At 42.9% G+C, this 27,369-nt stretch overlaps 3 protein-coding genes across 3 annotated transcripts; 1 reads left to right on the top strand and 2 right to left on the bottom strand.

The window, feature by feature from the left end:
- Positions 1-196: 196 nt before the first annotated feature.
- LOC125880688 (endonuclease domain-containing 1 protein-like) lies at positions 197-8,766 on the bottom strand. Its single transcript, XM_049563394.1, has 2 exons — positions 8,381-8,766; positions 197-2,560 (listed from the first exon to the last, which is right to left on the bottom strand). Exons 1-2 carry the CDS (start codon positions 8,660-8,662, stop codon positions 1,940-1,942), a joined length of 903 nt encoding a protein of 300 aa, XP_049419351.1. The 5' UTR covers positions 8,663-8,766; the 3' UTR covers positions 197-1,939.
- Positions 8,767-12,037: 3,271 nt separating this feature from the next.
- LOC125880656 (UDP-glucuronosyltransferase 1A5-like) lies at positions 12,038-17,884 on the top strand. The gene is made up of 2 exons (XM_049563332.1): positions 12,038-12,194; positions 15,168-17,884. Exon 2 carries the CDS (start codon positions 15,177-15,179, stop codon positions 16,779-16,781), a length of 1,605 nt encoding a protein of 534 aa, XP_049419289.1. The 5' UTR covers positions 12,038-12,194; positions 15,168-15,176; the 3' UTR covers positions 16,782-17,884.
- A 174-nt stretch (positions 17,885-18,058) lies between these two features.
- On the bottom strand, positions 18,059-26,369 carry LOC125880664 (CD209 antigen-like). Its single transcript, XM_049563348.1, has 6 exons — positions 26,171-26,369; positions 25,570-25,686; positions 22,317-23,060; positions 21,549-21,700; positions 21,320-21,453; positions 18,059-19,886 (listed from the first exon to the last, which is right to left on the bottom strand). Exons 1-6 carry the CDS (start codon positions 26,256-26,258, stop codon positions 19,718-19,720), a joined length of 1,404 nt encoding a protein of 467 aa, XP_049419305.1. The 5' UTR covers positions 26,259-26,369; the 3' UTR covers positions 18,059-19,717.
- Positions 26,370-27,369: the final 1,000 nt, after the last annotated feature.

The following is a 27,369-nucleotide window of genomic DNA, read 5'->3' on the forward strand; positions in this document are numbered from 1 at the left end:
ATATGCATCTTCAGGAATACCATAACACAAACAATACTGTATATTCATGTACAACCCCAACTCCAAAAAAGTTGGGACATTGTGTAAAATGTAAATAAAAACAGAGTGCAATGATTTGTGAATCATTTTTGACCCATATTCAAATGAATGCAGCCCAAAGACAAGATATTTAATGTTCAAACTTTATTTGTTTTTGTAAAATATACACTTATTCTGAATTTGATGCTGCGACACGTTCCAAAAAAGTTGTGACAGAGTTGTTGAATGCTCAAAAAACACCTGTTGGAACATTCCACAGGGAACAGGTGTAAATTTATATTTAATGGACAGATCTGACTCTCCAAAAAGTCAAACTCTTCCTTAAAAACAAGCTGTATTTGTGTGTTAATCGAAACCGAGGTGTAAAAACAACCAGTAGGCTAACTGTTAATGGTAGCAGCCAGGCTATGGTCTTTATGCTAAGCTAAGCCAACCACCTTTGCATTTACCAGACAGGGGTCCATGCCATTGGTCTGACATCCCATTAGTCCGACGTCCTGTTGTTCCGATATGTGATTATACTAGGCTATACTGTATTTGTGTACCATAGAGGATCAGCAATGCAACAAAAGTAGGCTACTGGTCGAGATACAAGTGTCATAGAGAGGACAGAGTGAAACACCATAACCTCCTGTTATTAACTCTGGGGTCGGGGTTGTGTGGGGAGCTCTCTGCGGTGCTGAACGGCTCCTGGCGGGTGTATTTCTACCTTGATGGTGCGCCGCGACCGGCTCTGGGTCAGCTGGGAAAGGCTTGAGGCGGAGCAGGCTCACGGCTTATGTGTTTGTCACTTTCTTTTTCATTTTAACCCACACCATGATCTTTTCCTGACCCTAACCAAGTGGTTTTTGTGCCTGAACCTAACCAGACCTTAACCACAGGGCATCATGATGATTTCGGAACAATGGGTTTAATATGGTCGGACCAATGGGCTGTCGGACCAATGGGCTGTCGGACCAATGGGCTGTCGGACCAATGGGCAGACCCCCCAGACAGATGGTATCAATTTTTCCGCTGACTCACAGCAAGAAAATAAAAAGTCTAACTCTTCCTTAAAAACAAGCTGTATTTGTTTGTGTGCGTTTAATCCATACGAAACCTGGGATTTTATGGGAGGGGCCCGGCAATGGTCTTTATGCTAAGCTAAGCTAAGCTAAGCATCTCATGGCTCAACCTTCATATTTAACAGTCTTCTCTTTGACTCTCAGCAAGAAAATAAGTCAGACTCTTCCTTAAAAACAAGTGGGTAGGCTTACTGTTTTACGGCAGGGGCCCGGCAATGGTCCTTATGCTAAGCTAAGCTAACTACCTTATGGCTCCACCTTTGTATTGACCAGACAGATGGTATCAATCTTCCCTTTGATGCTTAAAAAAACTGTTTGTGTTTACTCTGTATGAAAACTGAGGTGTAAAAACAACGACAAGTTATGGCGGGGGCCAGGCTCGGGCCTTAATGCTCAGCTATGCTAAGCTAACAGTGTCATGTCTCCAAATGTATATTTAATGGACAGATGTGACTCTCAGCAGGAAAATAAATACCTTTTTTTCTCCAAAAAGTCAAACTCTTTCTTTAAAACAAGCTTTATTTGTTTGTTGTTAGCCCCAAAATAAATTCAGGGCAAACGTCACACATCAGTGATTAAAAACCCCAACAACATAAGAATCACTGTCTTGATCAATGAAACCTTTATTAGAGGTTTTTTATGCAGCAATAAATCAGCAGATTTGTCAGTCCATTAACTGTCAAAATAATTAATTCTTCCTTTCTTCTTCTTCTTGTCTTTAAAGGGAAACAAACACATCACAGTATTTTAAAGTCAGTGTTGGTTTCCTTTAACCATGACCACCACAGTCTTTCCCAGACTTAACCAAATAGGCTTTGTGCCTCAGACCTGCAGGATCAGTCCGACCCGGAGCACTGCTCATAGAAAACACTGACAACTGTCCCGAACCTGTCCCTCAGATACATCTCAAGTGTATCCAGTGGCATCTGTCTCACATCGTATCCTCTGAACTGTTTCTTTGCCGTCTGGCTCACCGGCACAATCTCCTCCGTGCTGTTGCGGTCGTTGCGGCCGATAGCTGCGTACGTGGGAAAAGCATCCTTCAGTTCTTCTGGAAGACTGTTGTTGTAGTTTGGGCAGCAGTAGGCGGACCACATGTACTCAGGCACAGCCACGCGGTGATTCTTGAGCCAGTGTTCGTCGCTCTGGTAAGGGATGATACCAGTAACTACGTAAGCCTCTCCGAGACAGTAGGCCGATAAGGTTTTGTTGATGGTCTGCTCCAGGTCCTCCCAGGGCCCGTCGTTAGAGCCGGCCTTCTGGGGAACCACGTTGGTGAGGGTGAAGGTGGCGGAACGGTCCTCGTGGCTCTGGTGGTGGAGGCTGGGGTCCAAGTGGCCACGAGAATAGGTGGAGTTAGTGTAGTCCAGCTCCACCCCCTGGCTCTCCACCACGTTCTGGTCTACAGGGCCTGGAGGGAACGGGATCATGTTTCCATCAGCTCCTGGGTAGGCTAACTGTTTATTGGAGGGGTGGAAGGAAGACATGATTAAAAGTAATGAATGAAGCTGCTTTTACTCTATGTGCACAAAAGTATGTGGACATCTCCAAGAGTCTACAGCCATGCTAACAGCTCCTTGCACTCAGGCACACTGGTGACTTGAGCTAAATGCTAATGTCAGTATGCTAACATGCTCAAAATAACGATGCTAACACGCTGATGTTAAGCAGGTGTAATGTTTACCATGTCAGGTGTTCTCCTCACTGATCGTGCTTATACCAGTGTTTATTTCATTGACCAAAACTATGATGAATTTTTTTTGTCAGCGACCTTTTGTCCATGAGGAAAACGAGCCAATGACAAGCTAAAAATAGATCTCGATGATAAAAACTAAGACAACATCTATATTTCATTTTCCTTGACGAGATGTGAGGAAAATGTTAGCAGTGGACTATCGGACAGTGAAAGCTGACAACAGCTGCGTGAGCGACAGGCTGCTAAACTCCAGTAAATAGTCTGTGCCAGGATGTTTTGTTAGCCTCTGAACGGCAGTGGAGCCACAGGCCGTCGGACCGCTGCAACTAAATTGTGACTGAAACTAAAAAGAATTTTCATCACAACTCTGAAACTGAATCTAAGACAGCTGAGAACGATGGATCATGAATTCAATCCATCCAGTCGTTTTCGAGAGATTTCAGTCTGAACTCATGCAGTGAGTTAAAGACATGGCTGAAAAACACTGAGTCATAATTCCTCCAACATAACCAATTTCTAACTGGCAATCAGAAGCAATACAATTTCTCTTTGATATCCTAAAGTGTATTTATTAATTGACCCTAAAACTATGATTAAATGCCTCGTCCCTTTACACATTCTGACAAATAAAGGCCTGTCTCCATTAGAGGCCTGGTCCTGTGCTTTTTTTTTTTCATAGAAGTTCCTCGGCTGTATAAAATCAGGTTGTTGGCTTCCTCAAATTCCTTCTTACCCTGTAAGTTATTTATATTACTTTGTTCTGTAAGTGTCCTCAGATCAAAAGGAAAATATAATGTGCTGTCTGTCTGAGCTGGATCAGATGAACAACTTATAACTGATATATTATCTGAAGCCTGATTATCAAACAAGTGATATTCATACTGGTTTAAATCAACAATTTGATTGTATTTCCTGATTTTTGTGGAGCAACAGTTTTGTGTGAAAGAGTTAAAGGCCTGTCCCAAATATAGGTCTGTTGACTTCAGTGATTAAAGCAAATAATAGCCCGACTGAATCATCTTTTCTATACGTTACTATAGGTGAAGGCCAGTGGTGTAGTGGAGGGTATACTCAGGTATACGGGGCACCCACTCCTTTTCTATCCAGTTACAGTATACCCACCTATCAGCTATAAAGCCATTGTAATATAAAGGAGGGTATACCTACTTCCTCATTGGTAACCTACCTATGTACAGGGTTCGAACTATGTGGGAGCTGAGCTCCCATAAAGAGGACATCAGCTCCCATGAAAGCTGTAAAACCATACATCTGTGTGGGTCTCTAACAAAACATTAACAACCACTATTTTATCACAAATTCTGTATTTTTCAATGTAATGAGTATCATTTACGTTAGCGAGATAAATAACTAGTCTAAAATAAGCAAATATTTTCCAAAAGAACGACGATATTCTCCAGTGAATGACAGGCCTTTGGCTGCAATTACAGCGCCAAGACACCATGGGGCGCTGTAGAATAGGCTACTGTTCTGCTATGAGTTGACTTTGACAGCGTGGGAACACTGACGTTACATAAAAAAAATGCATGACTTATCGTCAAGCAAGTTCGCCTGTATTTCCAAACTATAGCTACATCATGCCACTGAAAAAAAGGCTGCTTCAAGGTTTGAGTCTTGAACATTTTGTTTTTATCTCAAAAAACCCACAAGTGAAGAACCTGTTACGGCTAACGATAGCAGTACCAACGTTAGCTCGGCTGCTAACGTTGCTGAGGACTCTACCAGGCCTGAATGTGAGACCACACGTGGTAACGTTAGGCCTACTGTGGCAGCCACAGACAGTCTCGAAGAGGAGCAAGATGTAGACCAAGCTCGTGGGGCTGAACGACCGCCACAGAACTGGGGAGAGGACCAGTGGAGATCCTGGAAGGAAAGATGCCCCTGGCTGTTTTCAAAGGAAGGTGGTGAAATACGGCTGATTAAAAATTGTAAGTCCCATCGCTGTGTAGGCATGAATTGAGTTATTTTGCACTGTTATTTTGGAGACCCCCACGAAGCTCAGTTTATAGTTCGAACCCTGCCTATGTACCTAGCAGTACACCCACCTCATCAACTACCACTACACCACTGTTGAAGGCTGTTTCGAAACCTTCAGCATGCTGCCTGGAAAATAATTATAGCTGAGTGATAACAATAATAATCCCTCCTTTTTTATTGTAATCTGATAATTTGTTGCATTTATTTGTTCGCTGTTGATCTTTAAAAGAACCAGAATCAGATGAGTACTTTGCTTGTAACTGTTCTGTAGAATATGGTGATTAAACTTCAGGAACGATACTAAACACAGGTTACGAACAGAGGAAGAAAGTTTAATACTGCTGCTTACAGTTATATTTTTAGTGTATTTTCAGAGCTCGACCTCATCCAACACCTCACAGTAGCTCCGCCGACTCTGAGCCAGACCTCACAGATATTTACAGCAGCAGACCGCTTCCTAATTACCACTTAATCACATGAGGAAGTATTGTTTGGCTGTCCGCATACTTTTGGCCATGTAGCGTACCAGATGAGTTTACACGATTCTCAAATTTAAATGCATGGGCAGCACAGTGTTCTTTGGGCCGTGGAGAGATGATAGACCATAAACACACAGATGAGGAAGTTCTCCTTCACTGCGGCTCATTTCCTCATTTCTTGTTATTTGATGTCAGCGCTCTGAGAGCGTCTCGCTGTGTCAGATGTTATATCACTGATGCTAAACTGGAAACTGGAACTCCTTTACAAAGTTTATCTTTTTTTAACATGTTGAAGAATTCTTGTTTCAGTGCAAACACGCTGTGTAAAAAAGACAAAGTGACACAAACTGTTAAAGGAGCCGTGTGTTCAGGGGGATTTAGTGAGGACTGCAGATTGCAACCAGCTGAAACTTCTCCTGGTTAGAATTCCTTCAGTGTTCATTGTTCATGAGGTTTTTACCAGGAGCTGAATTATCCACAGAGGTCTCCTCCTCTCCAAAACAAACAGACCAGCTGATTAAAGCTGGTAAATAAAACAATTTCAAGTTACAAATCAGTGTTTCCTTTGTGCGGTTTGGCACGTGAGATTTGTTCCGCTAGCCTGGTGTAGCAGACGTAGCTTGGTAGTGAGAGTACTGCAACTGACCTATGGCTAAGCCCCGCCCTCAAACGCGATGAGCCAATCACAGTGCGTATAGCCATTCCCATACACTGGGACATTCTCTGCCTGGACGTCCATTGAAATGCATTACAGAAAGTCAGTTTGTTGGGTTTTATGAGCTTTTTCTGAGATTTGAAGTTTAAAAATGGTCAAACGGTGTGCATGGGGTACATGCAACTCTGACACAAGGTATCCTGAGAGGCTGGGTGACCAGGTGTATTTTTACACTTTAAACCACATCTCAAGCGAGAAAAGTGTCTCCTTTGGATAAAGTTGTGTGGTAACGTTAGACCACAACATCAACTCAACGTGAATAAGATTAACAATGATGTCTACATCTGTTCTAAGGTAAGTCAACATTGTGTTTGAGGCAACATATTGTCACTTTGCTGCAAAGAAATATAAAGTTATCTTTAACATCTCTAGCTAACGTTAGCTAAAGTTAGCCTAACGTTAGCTCCTAGCTGCGTTGTTCATCATGTCACCTTGTTTGCTGGGAGTTCATTAGCCTATTTTGTTCTAGTTTTGTACTTTGGTGATGGTACATCATTGTTAGCTGTTGTCCAAAGGGCTCTAGTTAAGCTAACGTTAACTTCTGGAGCTTAGCTTCATTAACTTATCTGTAATGGCAGAGATAACAAAGGTTGGCAAACGTTATGCTGAATGATTCAGTGTAAATACTGTAGCACCAAACTAACGGAGAGACACTCTTGGTAAAGATGGTAAAAAGGCCGTTATCCTTTTCTCATATTCTGAGCCAAAAACCTTAACTTCAGTGGCACTTTAACTTGTTGTCTTTGATGGTGACGGCAACCAGATGCGGTTCACAAGCGTACACTGTGACCTGTAAATGTTGGCTTGTAATTTAAGCTTTTCATCGACCTTCTCAACAATAAAATGATGAATATATCCCTCCAATGCGTAGTTTAGGCCCTTTTGGTTACTTCTCAATGACATCTGATTGTTATGTCCCCAAAAATCATCAGTTGCCTCCTGTGAAATGCCGTGTACTGTGACACCTGCCATAGCGCCGGGCACTGAATGTTGATAGTTTGTCTGAGTGAGTGGAGGGGGCGTGGCTTAGCCATAGGTCAGTTGTTTGTGTGAGTAGACGTGCCGCGCTGCCTCCAGCCTCTCGTTAGCCTGCAGTGAACTCGAGAGGAAAATATTCAGCGCAATTACAAACAGAGAATTTTACCTTCTGATGTTGATTTAAGTGCACAGAGCAGCTTATTAACGTAGAATATTATCAGAGTAGATTATCTGAGTAGTTTTATAAGTAGCTAAACCACGTTTTATCTTTGCATGGGATACATGTTAAAGCTTGTCTTTTTCTCATGTTAGGTGTATTGTTGTGAAGATAGAATACACACGACAGCGTTTTGCTCTGTGTGGACTCATAACAGGAACTAACCTGAGTTTGACAGGACATGCCAGTGTCCAGCGTCTGATTGTGCACCAGAGCACAACACAGTGTGGTCGGGATCTGCAGACCACTAGCATCTGCTGATGTGCGCTCATCTTTTTTCTGATCCACACCTTTAGGAGGTTTTTCTTACACTGAGCCTTTTTATCCACAGCGGTCTCTTCCTCTCCGAAACAAACGCACCCGGTGATATAAACCAATAGAAACACTGAATAAAGCAGTTTCACAGTTTTTTTTTTTAAAAATCAGTGTTTTCCAACAATCTCATCACAGAACGGATGCAAGTCATGGTGGCTGACACAAAAAAGGGAAACGTAAATGTCTCTGTTAAGAGCCAGTGTTTGGTTTGTCCATTCTGGGCTACTGTAGAAACATGGTGGTGCAACATGGTGAAGAAACAAAATTATTTTATATATTCCATTTCTGCCAGTATGTCCCCCTAAATCCTACAGTCCTGTTTTCAGCTTTGTGACGATGCATTTTCCAGCTAATCCAGGAGGCTTTGTAAAGAGTCTGTTTTCATTATTAACTTCAATTTATAGTCCGGGCTATTATTTGCTTAAATCACTGAGCTTACATTTAGGACAGGTGTCTATATGAGACAGCTACAATGTGTAGCATCTCCATATCGATAAAAGTTTAAAAATTTACATTTGTATGGGCGATCAGAGCAGCTAACTAATGTTAGCTCCTGTGGGTAGCAAACAACCCGGTTTTATACATCCAAAGAATATTTATATAAATGAACTGTTTGGCAACCAGACCAGGCCTCTAATTGAGACAGTCATTTATTTGTCAAAATGTGTAGCCACACCAGGCCAGTAGAAGAGACTCTGTTTAATTGGCAGTAGCTTTTATTTGAAGTTTTACAGTAGTTTAAGACGTAGCAGAGTTTCCTCACGCACAAAGAAACGCTTCAGTTGATCATAAACATTTAAAGCGACATGTCTTTAATACTTATTTCTATGTGTTGCTAACATTACAGTTTCAAATCTTTGAATCAACTCAATATTTTCTCACCTGTGGTTCAAACTTCCAATATGCGGTGGGTCTCCTTCCCTCTGGGACAGAGTACAAATAGGCCGAGAACCACGGGGAGCGGCGCGGTCGACTGTACAGCGTGGCAAAGCGGTACTGGTTGTTAAAACGCTGGCAGATCGGCGTCCCAGTCAGACCTTTAGGAGGCCACGACTTATAGAAGAACTGCAGACACAGAGCGAAATCCCCAACATCAGCTGCACACATGCACCACCCTCCAGTGAAGACCAGGACGAGCGCAGCCTGAGCACTGAAACATGACATTTTGATAAGTGACAGTCAGTGGTGAAATCCAGAGGCGATGAAACCAAAGTTGTGTCATGCCTTCACACAGACTCTCAGTGAAATGCAGGCTTGATTAATGGAGAGACGTTCTCCTTTTCATTAACACGTGACCTCTGAGTGAAAGCAGAACAACCAGTTCAACGTTAGTTTCAGTCATCCATTTTCTACGAGGAAGAAATCTGCTGAATCTGCTGTGACTGTTGCACCTCACTAAACTTCACCTACAACCAGACTCACAAACTTCCTCCTACGTACGAAGAGTTGAGCTCAGAGGCAATAAAACTATAATTACTTTACTCTACAGCAGCAAAACTGATGAGTTACACTAAACCAGGATTCATCCATCACTGAAAATAGTCCCCAGTAAATGCTCTATTTTCTTCTGTTTGAGGGACATTTGCTGAAAACTGCAGCAACCAGCTGTTTTCAGAAATTCACAGACAGAATAGGGAAGTGAGAGACAGATAGATGAAGACATTGTTGGTTTCAGTGTCTTCATGAAATGTGCTGACAACAAGAAAAATGTTTTAAAAAAAACAAAACAAAACCCTTATCCCTTAAATTCAGAAATCAGTTGATGCTGAAAACATTTTTCTGTTTAAAACTGTGTAAAGTACCTGGAGAAAAGCACCTAAATGTCCCAACCAGCCACAGAGGAGGAAAAAACCACTAAAATTAAGACTTCAGATGTGTAAAACTAAAGGTACTTTCCCAACACAGACACAAAACCACCATCAAACTTTATTTAATGCAGTTGTTTTTTAGAAAAAACAAAGCAAAACATCAGAGTGGATAAATAATCAGCTCACAGGGAATATTTAAGTTTGAAAAAAATGGCAGCCCTGCTTTGTGCAATTTACGCTCACCGGCCACTTCATTAGGTACACCTGTTCAACTGCTTGTTAATGCAATCAGCCAATCAGGTGAAGCAGCTCATTAACATTTAGTCATGTAGACATGATGAAGACGAGCTGCTGAAGTTCAAACAGAGCATCAGAATGATGAAGAAAGGTGATTGAAGTGACTTTGAACGTGGCATGGTTGTTGGTGCCAGACGGGCTGGTCTGAGTATTTACTGGGATTTTCAGCACAACCATCTCTAGGGTTTACAGAGGATGGTCCCAAAAAGAGAAAATATCCAGTGAGCCAAAATGCCTTGTTGATGCCAGAGGTCAGAGGAGAATGGCCAGACTGGTTCAAGATGATAGAAAGGCAACAGGAAGTCAAATAAGCACTGGTTCCAACCAAGGTGTGCAGAAGAGCATCTCTGAAGCAACAACACCTTGTCCAACCTTGAAGCAGATGGGCTACAGCAGCAGAAGACCACACCAGGTGCCACTCCTGTCAGCTAACAACAGGAAACTGAGGCTACAATTCACACGGGTTTTCTCACCAAAACTTTTACTTTTCATTGCAACATATGCAGTCGAGAGGTGGTGAGAGGCAGAGGTTGGTAAGTCAAGGCCCCGACCACCTACTTATGTCTTATTTATTTTTGGAATTTTCAGGAGACTGGCATTTTGGGATCATATTAATTAAAAGCAGTGACGAGAAGACTAAAGGCCCTGACACGCCAAGCCAATGGTCAGCTGTCAGCCAAAGTCGGGCCGTCGGTGAGCGTCTGTCGCCCTAGTTTTTGCGGTGTGTCCCGCACCGTTGGAGGCTTTTCGGCCGATTGAGCATGTTGAATCGGAGGCAGAGCTTGTCGGTGAGAGAGATCACTCTGATTGGCTGTTCAGGTTTTATTTCCTCGCCCCTGTAGCGAGTGAATCTGTCTGTAGTGAAACCGGGGCTAACCGGTGCTTCCTCCTCAGGCTCCACTTCACTCAGCTGCCCCACAGACCCGCTGCTTCTTCCCACTTTAACCTGAATAACAAACCGTTTGGATCCAACCGGAGCACCGAGCCCTGGTTTGTTATTCAGGTTAAAGTGGGAAGAAGCAGCGGGTTTATCGGGCAGCTGAGTGAAGTGGAGCCTGCGGAGGAAACACCGGGACCGTCTGGATGTGATAGTCCGTGGAGGTGCTGCGGTGCTCGGCTGCACAGATAGGAAACCCCTCGGCTGACAGGATGTACCACTCTCTCACTCCGCTACTTTGTTGATCTCATGCATTCCTCGGACTTCCGGTTTCCCTTTTTGCATTATTTCCTCTCACACAGGCGCAGAACGTACGTGCTACTTGGCCGTCGGATGTAGTCTTTGTAGTGTGTTCAAATGCAACTGACACAGGGCGACGTGAGGCGACATAGACGACGCAACAGTTGGCTTTCGTCGCCGCTAGTTCTTTGATGTCGTTTTGGTGTGTCAGGGCCTTTAGCTTGGATGAGAAAGTGCTCAACGGTGTTTGTAGTCTAGGGGTGTTGTCACACCTGCCCTGTTCGGTTCAGTTCAGTCGAACTGAAGTTCGTTTGCCCCCTCAGTGCGGTGCGTTTGTGCAGGTGTGAACACACCAAAACAACCGGACCGAGACCTTCTTGAAGAGGTGGTCTCAGTCCGGTTCCAAAGGAACTCTGGTGCGGTTGGTTTGTGGTGAGAAGGTGTTCTGACCTGGATGTGAAGCAACTGCAGTCACATGACACATTGTTTGGGTTAAACATGAGCATGTTACAGTCCTGGAGGATTATTAATGTGCACCTCCTCCTGTACTGCCTTAATATGCACATTCAGCACATCCAATGCATCAAAACATTGTTTTCTAGTTGGAGCCACGTTTGCCTCGTTTTCAAACTGTATGCTTTGACTAAAATGAACAATGACAGCAATATAGTCCACGATGAGCAGCGCTAAAATCAACCTGCGTAGTTGTCCCTCCATTGTGACATTAGAAAGTGTCACATTTATCTTGCAAGTGTACTCTTCTTCAACGTTTGCTTTACTTCCTGGATTTTTCCCACATGGAAATTCTGACCAATCAAGAGCAGCTTTCTCACACAAGGCATTTGATCTGGTCCTCTTGTAAATGCTGCCGTGAGAACACCAACCAACTCTAGGCAATTATACAATAAGTTAATAGGGTGCTAATATGTCTCTGTTGTGTTTACAGCTTGCATGCTGCTCCATGGGGGCAACACTTCTCCAATCATTTCTTCAAACTGACTGAACACACTGTGTGTACATAAAGAAGAAAGTACTTGTATTCTTGGAACTTCTCTTTCCTTGATAAAGTATTTTTCTTATCAGTGGAATATCTCCTGTGGGAATGAGCTCATTGTGGAGGTCACAGCAGGCCGCCAAAAAACCCCCCACAACATTTGAAGATATTGTGTTACTCCTCTGTGAGTGTGTGTGCAGCGCAGAGAAAGAGGGAGGGCTCTGTGTGAAAGCTCTTTGCCTCTCCTCCCCTTCACAATACACACATACATACTGAGGTCCACCCTCCTCCCCTAACACCCACTCTTCCTTATGTAACACAATAATCGGGTTTGGAGTTTGGATCCTTTCTCCATGCAGGCGCTGGGCCTCACTTGTCCACAGCAGGCTCGACATTTCTCCACTGTTAAAGGGATTGAAGGTAAGTCACAACTCCTTTTCTCACAGTGCGTTAACAGCTCAGTCTCATGCCTTCACAGCTTCACTGTTTTGGTAACTTGTGCAGAATTTTAAATAACTATAGAAATGTGGCTGACCTGAGAGCACGGTGTCAGATTCCTGTTTTAACTTTCCCAACAATAGACATGCAGAAAGGAAACCTGACACTTGAGGGCATGTTTCCTCTGCATGTTATTGCTGCTGCTACGTGTTTTTAGCTTGTTATCAGGTCCCTGCTGAATGCAGATGAGATTATAGACCATAGGAACAGCAGGCATTACTGAGCCTATGCATTCCTTTGGACTTTGATCTGTTTAAAGCAACATTTTTTTTATATTCAGGCTCTGTGGGCATCCTCTGGTTTGATCTAAATCTTCACTGCAGGTCTCTGAATTTGCAGATGAAACCATCTCAAATGTTGGGGTTCAAAGGTAGCCTACAAAAACATGGGTGATAGCAGCAGGCTGTCCAGACTGGCTGTAAGCACAAGCAGAACAAACTACAATTAAATACAGTACAGGCCAAAAGTTTGGACACACCTTCTCATTCAATGCGTTTTCTTTATTGTCATGACTATTTACATTGTAGATTCTCACTGAAGGCATCAAAACTATGAATGAACACATGTGGAGTTATGTACTTAACAAAAAAAGGTGAAATAACTGAAAACATGTTTTATATTCTAGTTTCTTCAAAATAGCCACCCTTTGCTCTGATTACTGCTTTGCACACTCTTGGCATTCTCTCCATGAGCTTCAAGAGGTAGTCACCTGAAATGGTTTCCACTTCACAGGTGTGCCTTATCAGGGTTAATTAGTGGAATTTCTTGCTTTATCAATGGGGTTGGGACCATCAGTTGTGTTGTGCAGAAGTCAGGTTAATACACAGCCGACAGCCCTATTGGACAACTGTTAAAATTCATATTATGGCAAGAACCAATCAGCTAACTAAAGAAAAACGAGTGGCCATCATTACTTTAAGAAATGAAGGTCAGTCAGTCCGGAAAATTGCAAAAACTTTAAATGTGTCCCCAAGTGGAGTCGCAAAAACCATCAAGCGCTACAATGAAACTGGCACACATGAGGACCGACCCAGGAAAGGAAGACCAAGAGTCACCTCTGCTTCTGAGGATAAGTTCATCCGAGTCACCAGCCTCAGAAATGGCAAGTTAACAGCAGCTCAGATCTGAGACCAGATGAATGCCACACAGAGTTCTAGCAGCAGACCCATCTCTAGAACAACTGTTAAGAGGAGACTGCGTGAATCAGGCCTTCATGGTCAAATAGCTGCTAGGAAACCACTGCTAAGGAGAGGCAACAAGCAGAAGAGATTTGTTTGGGCCAAGAAACACAAGGAATGGACATTAGACCAGTGGAAATCTGTGCTTTGGTCTGATGAGTCCAAATTTGAGATCTTTGGTTCCAACCGCCGTGTCTTTGTGAGACGAAAAAGGTGAACGGATGGATTCCACATGCCTGGTTCCCACTGTGAAGCATGGAGGAGGAGGTGTGATGGTGTGGGGGTGTTTTGCTGGTGACACTGTTGGGGATTTATTCAAAATTGAAGGCACACTGAACCAGCATGGCTACCACAGCATCCTGCAGCGACATGCCATCCCATCCGGTTTGTGTTTAGTTGGACGATCATTTATTTTTCAACAGGACAATGACCCCAAACACACCTCCAGGCTGTGTAAGGGCTATTTGACCAAGAAGGAGAGTGATGGAGTGCTGCGGCAGATGACCTGGCCTCCACAGTCACCGGACCTGAACCCAATGGAGATGGTTTGGGGTGAGCTGGACCGCAGAGTGAAGGCAAAGGGGCCAACAAGTGCTAAACACCTCTGGGAACTCCTTCAAGACTGTTGGAAAACCATTTCAGGTGACTACCTCTTGAAGCTCATGGAGAGAATGCCAAGAGTGTGCAAAGCAGTAATCAGAGCAAAGGGTGGCTATTTTGAAGAAACTAGAATATAAAACATGTTTTCAGTTATTTCACCTTTTTTTGTTAAGTACATAACTCCACATGTGTTCATTCATAGTTTTGATGCCTTCAGTGAGAATCTACAATGTAAATAGTCATGACAATAAAGAAAACGCATTGAATGAGAAGGTGTGTCCAAACTTTTGGCCTGTACTGTACATTTTAAAGCAGATGAAGTGGGGGTTTTTTTTGTTCTGTTTTTTAATAAAACCGAACTGTGGAAACCTACTGTAATGGTAATGACAGTGTGTCCATGCAGGGTTGTAGCCAAAAGTTTAGAAATACCGCGGTTCTTTTATTTTAGTTATTATAATTATTATTTTTTATTTGCACGCATAAAACTGCATACAATCCAAATAGTAAAAAAGATAAGTGTGTCAGGAGAGGTCAAGAAGCCACAGGCTTATACAAACAGTCCTTCCCTCAACTTAAGGAGAAAAACAGACCGTAACAAAATTAGGGAGAAAAGTAGACACAAGAACTAAACTATTACAAAAAAGTACAACCAAAGAGAAATGACAACAGGAAACACTGAGCAGTCAGTGAAAAATAAAAACCGAGAGATACATGGAACACAGTGCAGTGAGAAAAGAAAAAATATATATTTATATACAAGTCAAGAAATAATTAGACATCATGAATACTGACCATGTTTCGTTCTGTGAAAAAGAAGGTGACTCAAAGTCCCCCACTGTATCATCGACGTAGTGCTTTTATTTTGAAAGAGACTGCATGTAAACGTCAGTATGTGACGAGGTCAGAGTGAGAATGTGTTAGACATGACCTCAGTGCCCTCAGTAGAAGCTACAGTACTGAGTTCATGTCAGTGTTGTTTGTGGCTGGTTGTGATTCCCAGCTGGTTGAATAAGTTTGTCAGTTGATGGAATTCAATAGAGATCATTAACGTGACATAAAGACTTATGAATTTTACAGTTGCTCACATGAAACTTGAATGTTTGTCCTTTCCCTTCAGGGTTAATCGATGGGGAGCATCCCAGGTGTTTCCCTTCTGCTTGTGGTGGTGAGTGTGTCCCTCCTGACAAGCCCAAGCGTCCAGGGCGGAAAGATTCTGGTGTTCCCGATGGATGGTAGCCACTGGGTCAACATGAACCTGCTGATCCAGAGCCTCCACAGCAGGGGCCACGAGGTCACTGTGGTCCGCACAGCCACAAGCTGGTACATCAAAGAAAGCGCACCACACTACCGCTCCATCACCATCACCTTACCAGAAGCCATCAGCATAGAGGAGCAGGACTTCTTTGTAACCTTCCTGGTCAAGATGCTGGCCATTCAAAAAGAGGGGCTGTCTCTTATCGGCTTTATGAAGTTCTACTGGGAAATGCTCGGGTCGCTGTCGAACATTCACCACCAGGCCAGTCTGGTGGGGGTAGAAATATTTGAGAACAAGACTCTATTGCAGAGTATTCGGGACACTCAGTTTGACATGGTTCTTCTGGACCCAGGGTTGCCTGTTGGAGTTCTGGTGGCTCATGAACTTAAGTTGCCGACTGTTTTTAACGTGAGATGGATCACCAGTGGAGAAGGGCATTTTGTGGTGGCTCCATGTCCACTGTCTTATGTTCCAACTTCAGGACATGCTGTGCCAGATAAAATGACCTTTGGCGAACGAGTCAAGAACACACTGTACTATTTACTCAACGTCTGCATCGACAAATTTATAGTATGCCCTCACTATGATACCCTGGTAGACAGGTACTTTGGTCCGGATGTGAACTTTTATCACCTTTTACAAGGGGCAGACATCTGGCTCATGAGGGTGGACTTTGTCTTTGAATTCCCCAGACCCACCATGCCAAACATTGTCTACATTGGTGGCTTTCAGTGTAAACCTTCACAGCCTTTATCATCAGAGCTAGAGGAGTTTGTACAAAGTTCAGGAGAGCATGGATTCATCCTGATGTCTCTTGGTACTCTGGTCGAAGGCTTACCTATAGAAATTACTTCAGAAATTGCTGCTGCCTTTGCTCAAATTCCTCAGAAGGTCATATGGAGGCACGCTGGTGAGCACCCCAACAATCTGGGGAGCAACACCCTACTGGTGAAATGGATGCCCCAGAACGACCTCTTGGGTCACCCGAAGATCAAAGCCTTTGTAGCCCATGGTGGCACCAACGGGATCTACGAGTCCATCTACCATGGCGTGCCGATCATAGGCATACCCCTTCTGTTTGACCAGTTTGAGAACATTTTGAGAGTGGAGGTGCGTGGAGCCGCTAAGGTGGTGGATGCGACCAAACTGACTCGTGAGAACTTTCTTGAAGCGATACAAGAAGTTCTTCACAATCCCTCATACAGGAACAACATGAAGCGTCTCTCTGCTCTCCATCGGGATAAACCGATGCATCCTCTGGAAATGGCTCTTTACTGGGTTGAGTTTGTTATGAGGCACAAAGGAGCTTCACATTTACGCACTGAGTCTTATAAGATGCCCTGGTATACCTACCATTCTGTGGATGTTATTTGCTTTTTGACAGTGGTCTTGTTGATGCTGACAGCTATTGTAGTTGGATCAATACGATTCCTTTGCATTCGACTGTGCAGGAAAAGAAAAGCCAAGCAGGAGTAGTAACTGACTCCTCACATCAGATTAACACTCATTTAAATGAAGGAGAACTGGACTGGTGATGTTCTATATTCTTAGCCATACTAATGCCATTGCTCTAGGAAGGGCAGTGTTGACCTGCCAGTCAGTTAGTCCACTACTTTGGTCAAGACTGAAATTACTCAACGAATATTGAATGTGTTGCCATAACATTTTGCTAAGACAATCATGTTTCCAATATTCTACACTTTTTGGTAATCCATTAACATTTTGATTTTGAGTGTCTCAACTATCTGATGAATCGTTATTAAAATGGCCATATGCAAAATTCAGATCATTTGACTTGGTTGGACGTGGTTCTCAACATGGAGGTGGCTAAACAGCTAGCAGCTAACTCTGCTAACTCCATAAACAGCGCTAAACAACGGCAACAGTGCTGAAAGAGCTAACGGTTATAACCAGGGGGAACCGGAGAGCGAGCACTATGCTTCAGTGATGTGTTTTTGGACGTTTGAATCTGGGGCGCCGTCAGCCTCCATTAGGTGGAGTTGTGTTGCTACCTCCTCTCCCCTTGGATCTCTGCAAGTGATGTGAGGACTCTAAAACTTCACCTGAGCCTCCCTCGGCATATGGGTGAGTAGATAATGGCTGAATTTACATTTTTGGGTGCACTATCCCTTTAAATTGGTGCAGATATTCATGTTGCCCAGAGGATAAATGTTAACTTCTGCAGTGATATTTCTCAGATTTCCCCTGAAAATGAATCTCAGTGCCTTTAGTGATCCGCTAACTTTTCCCCATGTGTCACCGTGAGGTTCACATTTGTGGTTTCAAGTGCAATGACTCAACAGCTATTGGTTGGATTGCCGTAAACGCTGGATAGACATTCATGATCCCCTCAGGATGACTTTGATGATGTCTTAATGTTTTACTAGCCTAATTAGCCCTATACTTTGGGTTAAGATCAAATACCAGCAAAACAACATTCCCTTCATCCTCAGCAGTGCTTTGTGTGTACTTCAAATTAAAAAATGCTAACATGCTAACTGTCTAAACATTATGATGAACATTATACCTGCTTAACATTCGCGTGTTTGTGTTGTTATCATGTTGACATTAACTCTTATGTTACAGATTTTCAATTAAAGAATTAACATGTAACTAACACTGTTTTTTTTTTTTAATTATTATTATTTTTTTAGGGCACTGGTCCTCAGACTATGTTAAGTCTAGCACTGTTGATTGAGCTTCCTCTAGTGGTGCACTGAAAAAACAAAATAAAAATATTTAGAAAAATTGTAATGAAATAATGTATATAAATATATATATATAATGCTAACCAAATACTACAGCATCTTGAATGGAAATACTTCAATTATGAGGTCCCCAAAATGTAATTTAAAATCAGATTTGCCTTTCCTGTAATAGCCTGCTATATAGACAGGTATATGAATGTAGCATGTGCATACATGCATGTAACAGGCTTAACTGTGCTGGCAGGATGGTTAGCAGAGGTTGAATTAATTTTTTAAAAACACTGAAAATGTGGCTTCAGGCGAAATCTTTTAAGGAGAGAAGTGCAGATCAGGAGGAAAATATTTCCAGCAGCCTTGTTGAAACTACAATGGAAGACGGTGAACTGAGTGCATGTGTTATTGGCTTTTTCATCAGCACCAGTGACGTCTCCACAGCACCTGATGATGAGCGTTTTGAGGAATAGTGTAAGTAACAGTTTAAGCGCTTTCCCTTTGTACAGAGTTCCTGTGGTGGACAATAGTCAACAATGAATAATCGTCCGATTAGAAATTAACCCGCCTCCTGTGTGAAGTCGCTGTAGCTGAACAGGGCCGACACCACTGTATCTTACTCCAGATATTATCTTGGTTCTTGAAGAGTGGAATATTTTTTGAGGTCGTACATGGTGTAAAAAAAAAAAATTGAGAACCACTGTTGCAGGGGACAAATGTGTAAATATGATGAGGCTTCTCACCATCACAGATCTAAAAAGTACTGGATGGAAAACACACCCCACCTTTTACTATGCATCCACAGACAGCTGTGTGCCTGTACATAGCTCTTAACAGCAAATATATCATTTAAAAAGTATTTGCAGATCTGAAATTTGGTTTGGTTTGATGTTTGGTCATGGACTTTCCACGTCCACATATGACGTCCAAGGTACCCTGGGTGCGTTGGTTGTTGATGTTCTGGGACGCTGTGTCAACTTCAAAATACACTACTGTTTTCACAGGAAATGTACAGTTTGCATACAGTCTCTTTCAAAATAAAAGCACTATGTCTTCACAATATACACACATTACTGGGTTTAGGAAAACAAAAAGGGATTTGGGTTTACATTCATACGGGAAGCAAACACCAACCTCCCAGGTGAAAGACGGTGGTTGTTGAACCCGCCAGCCCGACCCCGACTTCCACCCCCTTAACTTATGTTGTTGTCCAGCCGCTTTCCCCCTGATGCCACTGGGTGCTGTTACAGAATAAAGGCAACCGGCCGTGTATCATGCCAACACAAAAGGACGACGTTTTTCGTAGGTGTCTGACGTTGGATGTCACTGACCAAGCGCCAGTATTCGATGACTTCTGAGTGAGACTGGGTTGAAAATAAATGTTACAACTTTATGTTGTGTGCACTCAAAGACAGAAAATGCAGTCTGTTGTAGCTATTAGTGAAATGTATACCTTATGAACATAACAAGGTAAGACCCGCCAGATTGCTTGGTAGATACAGTCTTTGTTTCCTCCTAGAACAATGAAAATTTAAACTCTGACGACTAAATATTGTTTTATTTTGTAAACAAACATGTACAACGATCACCACAGAGAATTTAATACATAGCATTAATTGTATATATCACAGCTGTAGTCCTATAGATGCCCACATATAGAAAATAATAACGTCACATAACTGTATTTACAATATAAAAATGTTTCCGGACGATCTAAACATTGTTTTCACAGATCCATCTGTAAGGTTTATTACAGGAACCATCCATCCAGGACTCGAGTGTGTTTTCGCTGGTGTCTATGTGTCCACAGTCTTCACCCAGAGGGTCGTCCAGCTTCCAGTCATCAGGCTCAGTCCCCAGTCCAGGTCTGTTCAGCCAGAACCTGCAGGAAGGGCAGCGTTAGATAATCTTATTTCACAGTGTCGCTGAAACAAAACATCCTCGTCCAATGACAGAGCATCTTATTGTGTGACTTCTGGTATTTAAAGGATTATGTAGGATTCACCAAAGTCACAGTAACACAGACTAACTGATCAAGGGAACAGTAGACCAACAGCTCCAGTGTTCAGTGAGGTAAAATCACTGCTTTTGTCAATGCAGTCTGGCTTTGAAGAAGGCAGAGAAGGATCCACTTTCCCTTCAGTTCACCGTCGTAAAGGTTCTGTCTGTCTGGGAAGTGCTGAGCGTACGACTGCATAAATGAGACTTCTATTATCCTGACGAGTTGTGTGAGAGTTTAGCTCCTTGCGGCGTTTGACACAATTGACCATCAAATTCTACTGCTGAGACTGGATCACTTAATTGGCCTAAAAGGTTCTGCACTAAGCTGGTTTAAATCTTATTTATCTGATCGTTTTCAGTTTGTTCACGTTCATAATGAATCATCCTTACGTACTAAAGTTTGTTTTGGAGTTCCGCAAGGTTCTGTGCTTGGACCAATCCTATTTACTCTATATATGCTTCCTTTAGGTAACATCATTAGAAATCACTCTATAAATTTCCATTGTTATGCGGATGATACTCAGTTGTATTTATCGATGTAGCCAGAAGAAAGTAATCAATTAACAAACTGTGATTTGTGATATTGGGCTTTGTGCTGCTTCCGAAAGTATTTAAAACTCTGAACCCTGAGCAAACTGCTGCAACTTCTTTCAACAACACGGGGGAAAAAAGGCAATGAGCAACTTTGTAAGAAATGTCTCACAAATTGCAAAAAATTAATAGATTCAAAAATGTATTTAAAAAGTTATTATTATTATTATTAATAATAATAATTATTACAGTTTAAAACTATGCTACAGATTTTTAAAAATAATTTGCAAACAAATGTTTTGATATAGTTTTGCTCTTGTTCAGCGCAGTCGCTCTTGACTTTAATTCATCAAGAATATTCTCAGCTTTCGGATTTTCCGTTCACCGTGGAGGCATCTGAGAAAAGTTTTCTTCATGAATTCAACGTAACACAGAGTTGGTAACTGATATACAGACTATCACTGGGGCGTGAAGCATTCCTTTAATGCAACACGAATAATGACAAAATATTTAATCTTATAGTGGAAAATAATGTTTTTACAACATATTGGTTCGAAGATAATCTGTTGGTAGGTTGTATGGACATGTCCAGTCATTTCAGCTACACAGTTAATCTCGTAGTTACCATGAAATACTGCAGAGAAATGTTTTCTTGAGCCTGGTGGTGATTAAAAGTGTCACTTTCTATTTCAAAGCCCAAAGCCCTGTCGTGTCAGAGTGAGTTGTTGTTGAAACAGTGGGTGAACCAGTAGTGTTGTCACAGTGTCCCTGCATTTGTCTTACTGTAAATCTGAAGAGACTGGGCTGCCGTCCACCCAGCTCCATTCACCCTCCTCCTGTGCGTCTGTCAGACCGATCCACAGCCGGCTGCTGCTGCTGCTCGACTCCAGAGTCCGGCTGCTCTCCAAAACAAAACTCTGAAACAGAGCAAATATGATTTACATTACACACTCCTGGAATCTGTGTCCCTCTGTCTGCAGCTGTCTCACAGTCTCTTCTTTGTGTCCTCTACCTGTTCAGGTTCACTGTTAATGACGAGCAGGTCGCCCCCCTGTGTCTGACACCAGGCTCTGCTGGAGCTCCAGGTGAGCATACGAGAGGAGAAGTAGTAGCACTTCCTCTCAAACAGTGTCCAGCCGTCGTGACACGTTCTGCACATCCTCTCTGTGGAAAAAAGAAAGGGACAGTTTCTCTACAGTTACCAGTCTTTGCTGTATCAGAGCCCAGTAACACTGATGCCCCACGATACGCAAGTCACGACGCAATATGATTGTGATTTTAAACATGTCGCCATATTCGGAGTATTGCGATAAAATATATATCGATGTTGCAATACATACATCTTCAATACTAATCTGAACTTACTATAGTTAGGATTCTTTTCAGCACCAGGTATCTCTGAAAATATAATATGGGTCACTGAATTTGGTGGATTTACCATTTATGAGACCACAAAGGAGACACAGATGAAGGACTGGTCAAGGTCCCTGCTTGGCCAACCTTCACAGACGGGGGAGCAGCTTGAGCCCACTGTGAGCTTGTGGAGAGGAGCAAACCATGGAGCATATTATTGAAGCCTGCCCTCTCCAAGGACTAAAAGGAGATCCCTAGTAGAGGCAGGACCCCAGGTTACATATTTTGATCTTTGATTTGTTGACAGTGAGAGTAATATAATAACACCAGCCTTATAAAGTTGAACTTGAAGTAACCAGTGTGTCTTCACACTGTGGGTTAATCTAATCAAAGCCACCATTAACATCAGACATAACCGAATACGTACCTTTGGTCTTGTGGTTAACCACAGGGCAGTAGAGGTCCAGGGAGCTGTAGGCCTCCTTTATCGACTGCACGTCTGCCACCATTCGCTCCGTCTCGTCCTCTCGCTCTGCTGCTTCCTGCCTCTCTTTCATCAACATCCTGCTCAGATTCATGTTTTGCTCCTGAAGCTCTGTTAATCTCTGCTGCAGCTGCGTGTTTTGTTCTGACGCCCTCTCGAGGTCCTCGTCCAACAAAGCTCCGATCCTCTCGCTCAGATTTTTAACTTCTGCTTGATACTCGTCGTTGATTTCCAGAAGTTGTTGATTCCTTTCCTTCAGTTGACCCAGCTCATCCCTCAGGAGGCTGTTGATCTCTCGTCTCTCCTCCTCTCGCTGAGCGTTGGAGTCGACCAGATGTTTGATGGTCTGAGACATGTTCAGCTTCTCTTCCTCCTGCTCAGACGCGTACCGGACCAGACGCTCCTGTTCGTGTGTGAGTTGTTGGTTTGCTGAAGTTAGATTGACGATTTGCTCTGTCAACTCGGTGCTTTCTAAACTCAGAGCGAGGTTAACGGACATCAGACCAGCTGAAGTCCTGTTGAGGAGTGTTGTCTGTTGGTGCAGCCAGGCGCTGTGCTCCTTCAGGAGTTCATTGTCTCTCCTCAGGTCGTTGTTTTCTGTAGCGAGGGTTGAGTAGCTGTCGCTGATGTTCTGGTAGTCGAACAGGAGGCTCTTCCATCCTGGTTTATTCTCTGACTCGTTGTTATCTGAAATCAAAGGCAAAGAATCATCACAACACAGCGTGCTTCAAAATGTGACTCAAACACAGATAACTGTTGTTATGCTACGAGTTTTAAAAGTTAATCAAAACACATGATTTAATTTCCATTTCAAAAAAGACACATTACACTTAACCTAGAAGTATAGTTTAAGATTTGGGAACATATACGTGTAGGCTTTCTTTCTGATAGTGAGATGAGCACATCAACATTAATCTCAGGACAGGGTTAGCCTAGCTTAGCATAAGAATCAAGAGCCTCTTTTACACTTCCTGTTCAAGGCAGTAATAACGTGCAGTTACTCTACCTCACCGTTCTGTAGATATGGTACAATTTCAGAATGGGGGGGGGGGGGGGGGGCCGAGTCTCAGCTCAGAGCCAGGAACAGAGGTAGGAACAGCACTGACACTATGTCTGTATAAACAGGACAGCCAGCAGGCCGGGATAAATGGCAGCACAGGGGTGACATTTTAGCAACGTGTTATGTGTCGGGAGATTTAAAAAGTAGCTGATAGCAGTTAGCAGCTAACTCAAAGAATGCGAACAGCGGCCAAAATGTCTGCAAATTTGGGAAAACAATGAGGTCTAGGAGCTCCTTAACCTCTGAGCACAGGACAAGATCAGCCGCCATGTAACAGGGACAGTAAATGATTGTTATTGCCATGTTAATGTTAATGTTATTGTTTATAAAGCGCTGCTGACGCATCTCACTATATAATGATGAAAACTGTGTGTGTGTGTGTCTGTTCCAGGTTTTTCTCCTCACTGACTTGGTCAATCCATGTGAAATTTGGCACAGTGGTAGAGGGTCATGGGAGGATGCCAATGAAGCAATATTACATCAACTGGCCAAAGGGGGGCGCTATAGCAACCCATTGAAATGTCAAACTTTGAATGGGCATATCTCATGCCCCGTATGTGGTAGAGACATGAAACTTTGCACAGAGATGCCTCTCCTCATGAGGAACACATTTGCCTCAAGAACCCATAACTTCCGCTTATATAGATTTTCTGTCATTTTGAATTTGTTGAAAAACACTTCAAATGGATCTCTTCCTAGGAAGTTTGAGCGATCTGCATGAAACTGGGTGAACATAATCTAGGGAGCAATATCTAAAGTTCCCTCTTGGCAAAAGTTGGAAAACTTCCTAAAACTGAGCTTCTATAAGGCAATGAATATTGCGGAGGGCGTGGCTCATCACATAAAGGTGTAGAACATCTCAAGGGTTTCACCCATCACCACGCAACTTTGTAGGCATATGACCACACATAATCTGAGGGGACCCCTCCATTATTGACCCCATCAAACAAAATGGGGGCGCTAGAGAGCTCATTTCTTATCTAGGCCTAACCGCCATATGGATTTTTACTAAACTTGGTAGATATGTAGAACAGGACGCCTCAAGGTGACTGGAGAAATTTAACTCTAATTGGCAACTGGGTGGCGCTATAACAACAGAAAAATGCTTCAAAATGGCTAAAATGCGACCGATCGCTGTGGCTCCCCCTGTGGACCAATGTTGGTGTTGTTTCTAATGTTTGGTATGACTAAGTCATGGTATGGTATGCTGTACATAATGGGTATGGACTAGTAGCTATGTTATATTTCACATTAGAGGCTGATGCTGTTGTGTTACACGTCACGCGTCTTTTAAGGCCCTACTCCTGAAAAAACACAGTCTGCTCTGATTGGTCAGCATTTCTGGGCTAGAACTTGAGGTCAGAGGCAGTGAGGGCAAAGAGGTCATGGTTAGGGTTAGTACTGGCTAATCACTGCACAGTCGGATGGGACTGGGCAGAGCACGCTTATAAAAACATCATGCTGGTGTCTCTGCGCCTTCACTATAGCTGGGGAATGACTTTAACATACACAGGTAGCGACACTTTATACCGTGAAAAATCACCATTAAAAGCCTCTAATTTACAACTGAACATGTACCAGCAAAATATGATCTGAAATCTGGGAGAAAATAACATCAGCAACCAAGATTTTCCCGACCTTAGCATTTAGCTACATGTAGCAGCAACTTGCAGCCTGGGAATGACTGTGCGTAGCGGCACTTTGTCCTGGTAAAAATTACTAATAACTCTGATAAAAAGAAATCTGAGAGACGTTCACATAATCAGCAACCAAGATTCCATGTTACCTTGACATTAGCATGTAGCTACATGTAGCAGTGTATGTAATGTAAAAACTTGCAGTAGCGTGCCTGGAGCAGACGACTGTGTAAAGAAGTCCGTCACCAGCTGACATTAGCTTGAAGCCAGAGTAGAAAAAAGTGCTGTAAATAGTCTTCAGAGGTTTTTGCTCACAGTGATTAATTTCACAAACGTTTCCCTCATTATTTAAAACTTTAGCCATGTTTAGCACGAACGTCAGACGCTGTAACACTATACCGTATATATGACAGAATATAAGGAGTATAACAGGTCATGTTTAACCAATTATCTTCAACTTTTTAGAACAGAGGTTTACTTTGGCTCATCATCAACTTACACAGGACACAAAGTGCTACACAGGTGACGAGCAGCAACAAGCAGAGCGCTGAGAGACCGACCACCGGACAGAAGTGGTGACGCGTCACTTTTCCTCTGATGCCGAGGCAATCTGAGGCTGAAACAAAAAACAGACAGATTTATTATTAATATTATTATGACAGGGTTGAAGTTGAAGTTGTGCACATGCTGGTTATTCTCTTGCTGAATTGTTTCATGTACACAGATTTAGGATTAATGTTTACAGAAGATACAAACACTACAAACGTCTCAAGCTTTTAAAATGTCATTAAACCTGCCAGTGCAGTGAAATCTTTACGTGTTTGCAGTCAAACTCAAATTGAATCAGAAACACATTGACATATTCTTACTGCACAAGAATATCTTTAGTTTTTTAAAGGATTTATTAAAGAACAAAGGAGAGTTTTGCAGAGAGTCCCCCTATTCAACATAAACAGTACACAAACATTTGATAAATTATTTACAACTCTCGTAACACTTACTCCATGTTGCACGTCCATCAGTGAGTGATAAACCATCTATTACATGTTAATATGCTGCTTATGAACGCTAAATATAAAGTTCAGTGTTGTGTGACTTACGTATTTCCTGTTCCTGCTTGGCTGAGGTCACTGTGATCGAGCCAGAGGTTGGATTATTAATCCAGGGGAGCCGCTTATGACCGAACATTTTACCTGCTCAGTGTCGGAGCGTTCAGAGGAGCAGGAAGCCTGTCAGGGAATGACAGGGATTAATCAGATGAGTAGTGAACATGCAGAGTGAAACAGTGTTTCATTTGGATCAGAGGTGTTGAGGTTTCAGCCCACATATCAACAGACAGACAGACAGAATTGTCTGCGTCTAGACATCAAACAAAGACAAAGTGTTTCAGTGGTTTTCCTGTTATGTCTCATCAAAGACTATCACAGTGTCTGTTAAACAGCGTCCATGCTGCAGCACAGTGAGTGAGACGAAGCCTCTGATTTAGGATTTACACAGAGATACACAGTACGACACTCAAGTTACATGTTGAAGTGCTTGTAATTTTATGTTTCCTTTATACTTGTACTTCATGTGCAGTAAGAAATATTGTGCTTTTTATGATAACTTGTTTTAGATCAGACCACCCACAACAAAATGTTTGCATGTATTAAATGTGTTTTCTTGTGATGTTGCGTGGCAGCACGGTGGTGCAGTGGTTAGCATTGTCACCTCACAGCAAGAGGGTTTCTGGTTTGAACCCAGGGTGGGAGGTTTGAACGCCCTCTGGCATCCCCCCCGGGTCAGCGTGGGTTTCCTCCAGGTGCTCCAGCTTCCTCCCACAGTCCAAAGACATGCAGGTTAATTGGTGACTCTAAATTGTCCGTAGGTGTGAATGTGAGTGTGAATGGTTGTCTGTCTCTATGTGTCAGCCCTGTGATAGTCTGGCGACCTGTCCAGGGTGAACCCTGCCTCTCGCCCAGTGTCAGCTGGGATAGGCTCCACCCCCTCTGTGACACCCAGCAGCATAAGTGGCTACAGAAAATGAATGAATGAAATGTTGTAACAATAACAGGAAGTATTGTAGAATAACTCCGCCCTCCTGCTCAGGTTAAGAGTGTTGGGGTGCTAGCTCTCCAGGTGGAGCAGACACCTCATGTACAAAGGCTGTGTCCTTGCCGCAGCAGCCACCGGCTCAGTTCCTACCAATCACCACCTGCTGCATGTCATTCCCCCTCTCTCCACCTAATGGAGGCTGACGGCGCCCCAGATTCAAACATCCAAAAACACATAGCTGAAACCACAAAATATCTCCATACTG

This window comes from Epinephelus fuscoguttatus, linkage group LG20 (assembly GCF_011397635.1).
Source record: "Epinephelus fuscoguttatus linkage group LG20, E.fuscoguttatus.final_Chr_v1".
In the NCBI taxonomy this organism is placed as follows: Eukaryota; Metazoa; Chordata; class Actinopteri; order Perciformes; family Serranidae; genus Epinephelus; species Epinephelus fuscoguttatus.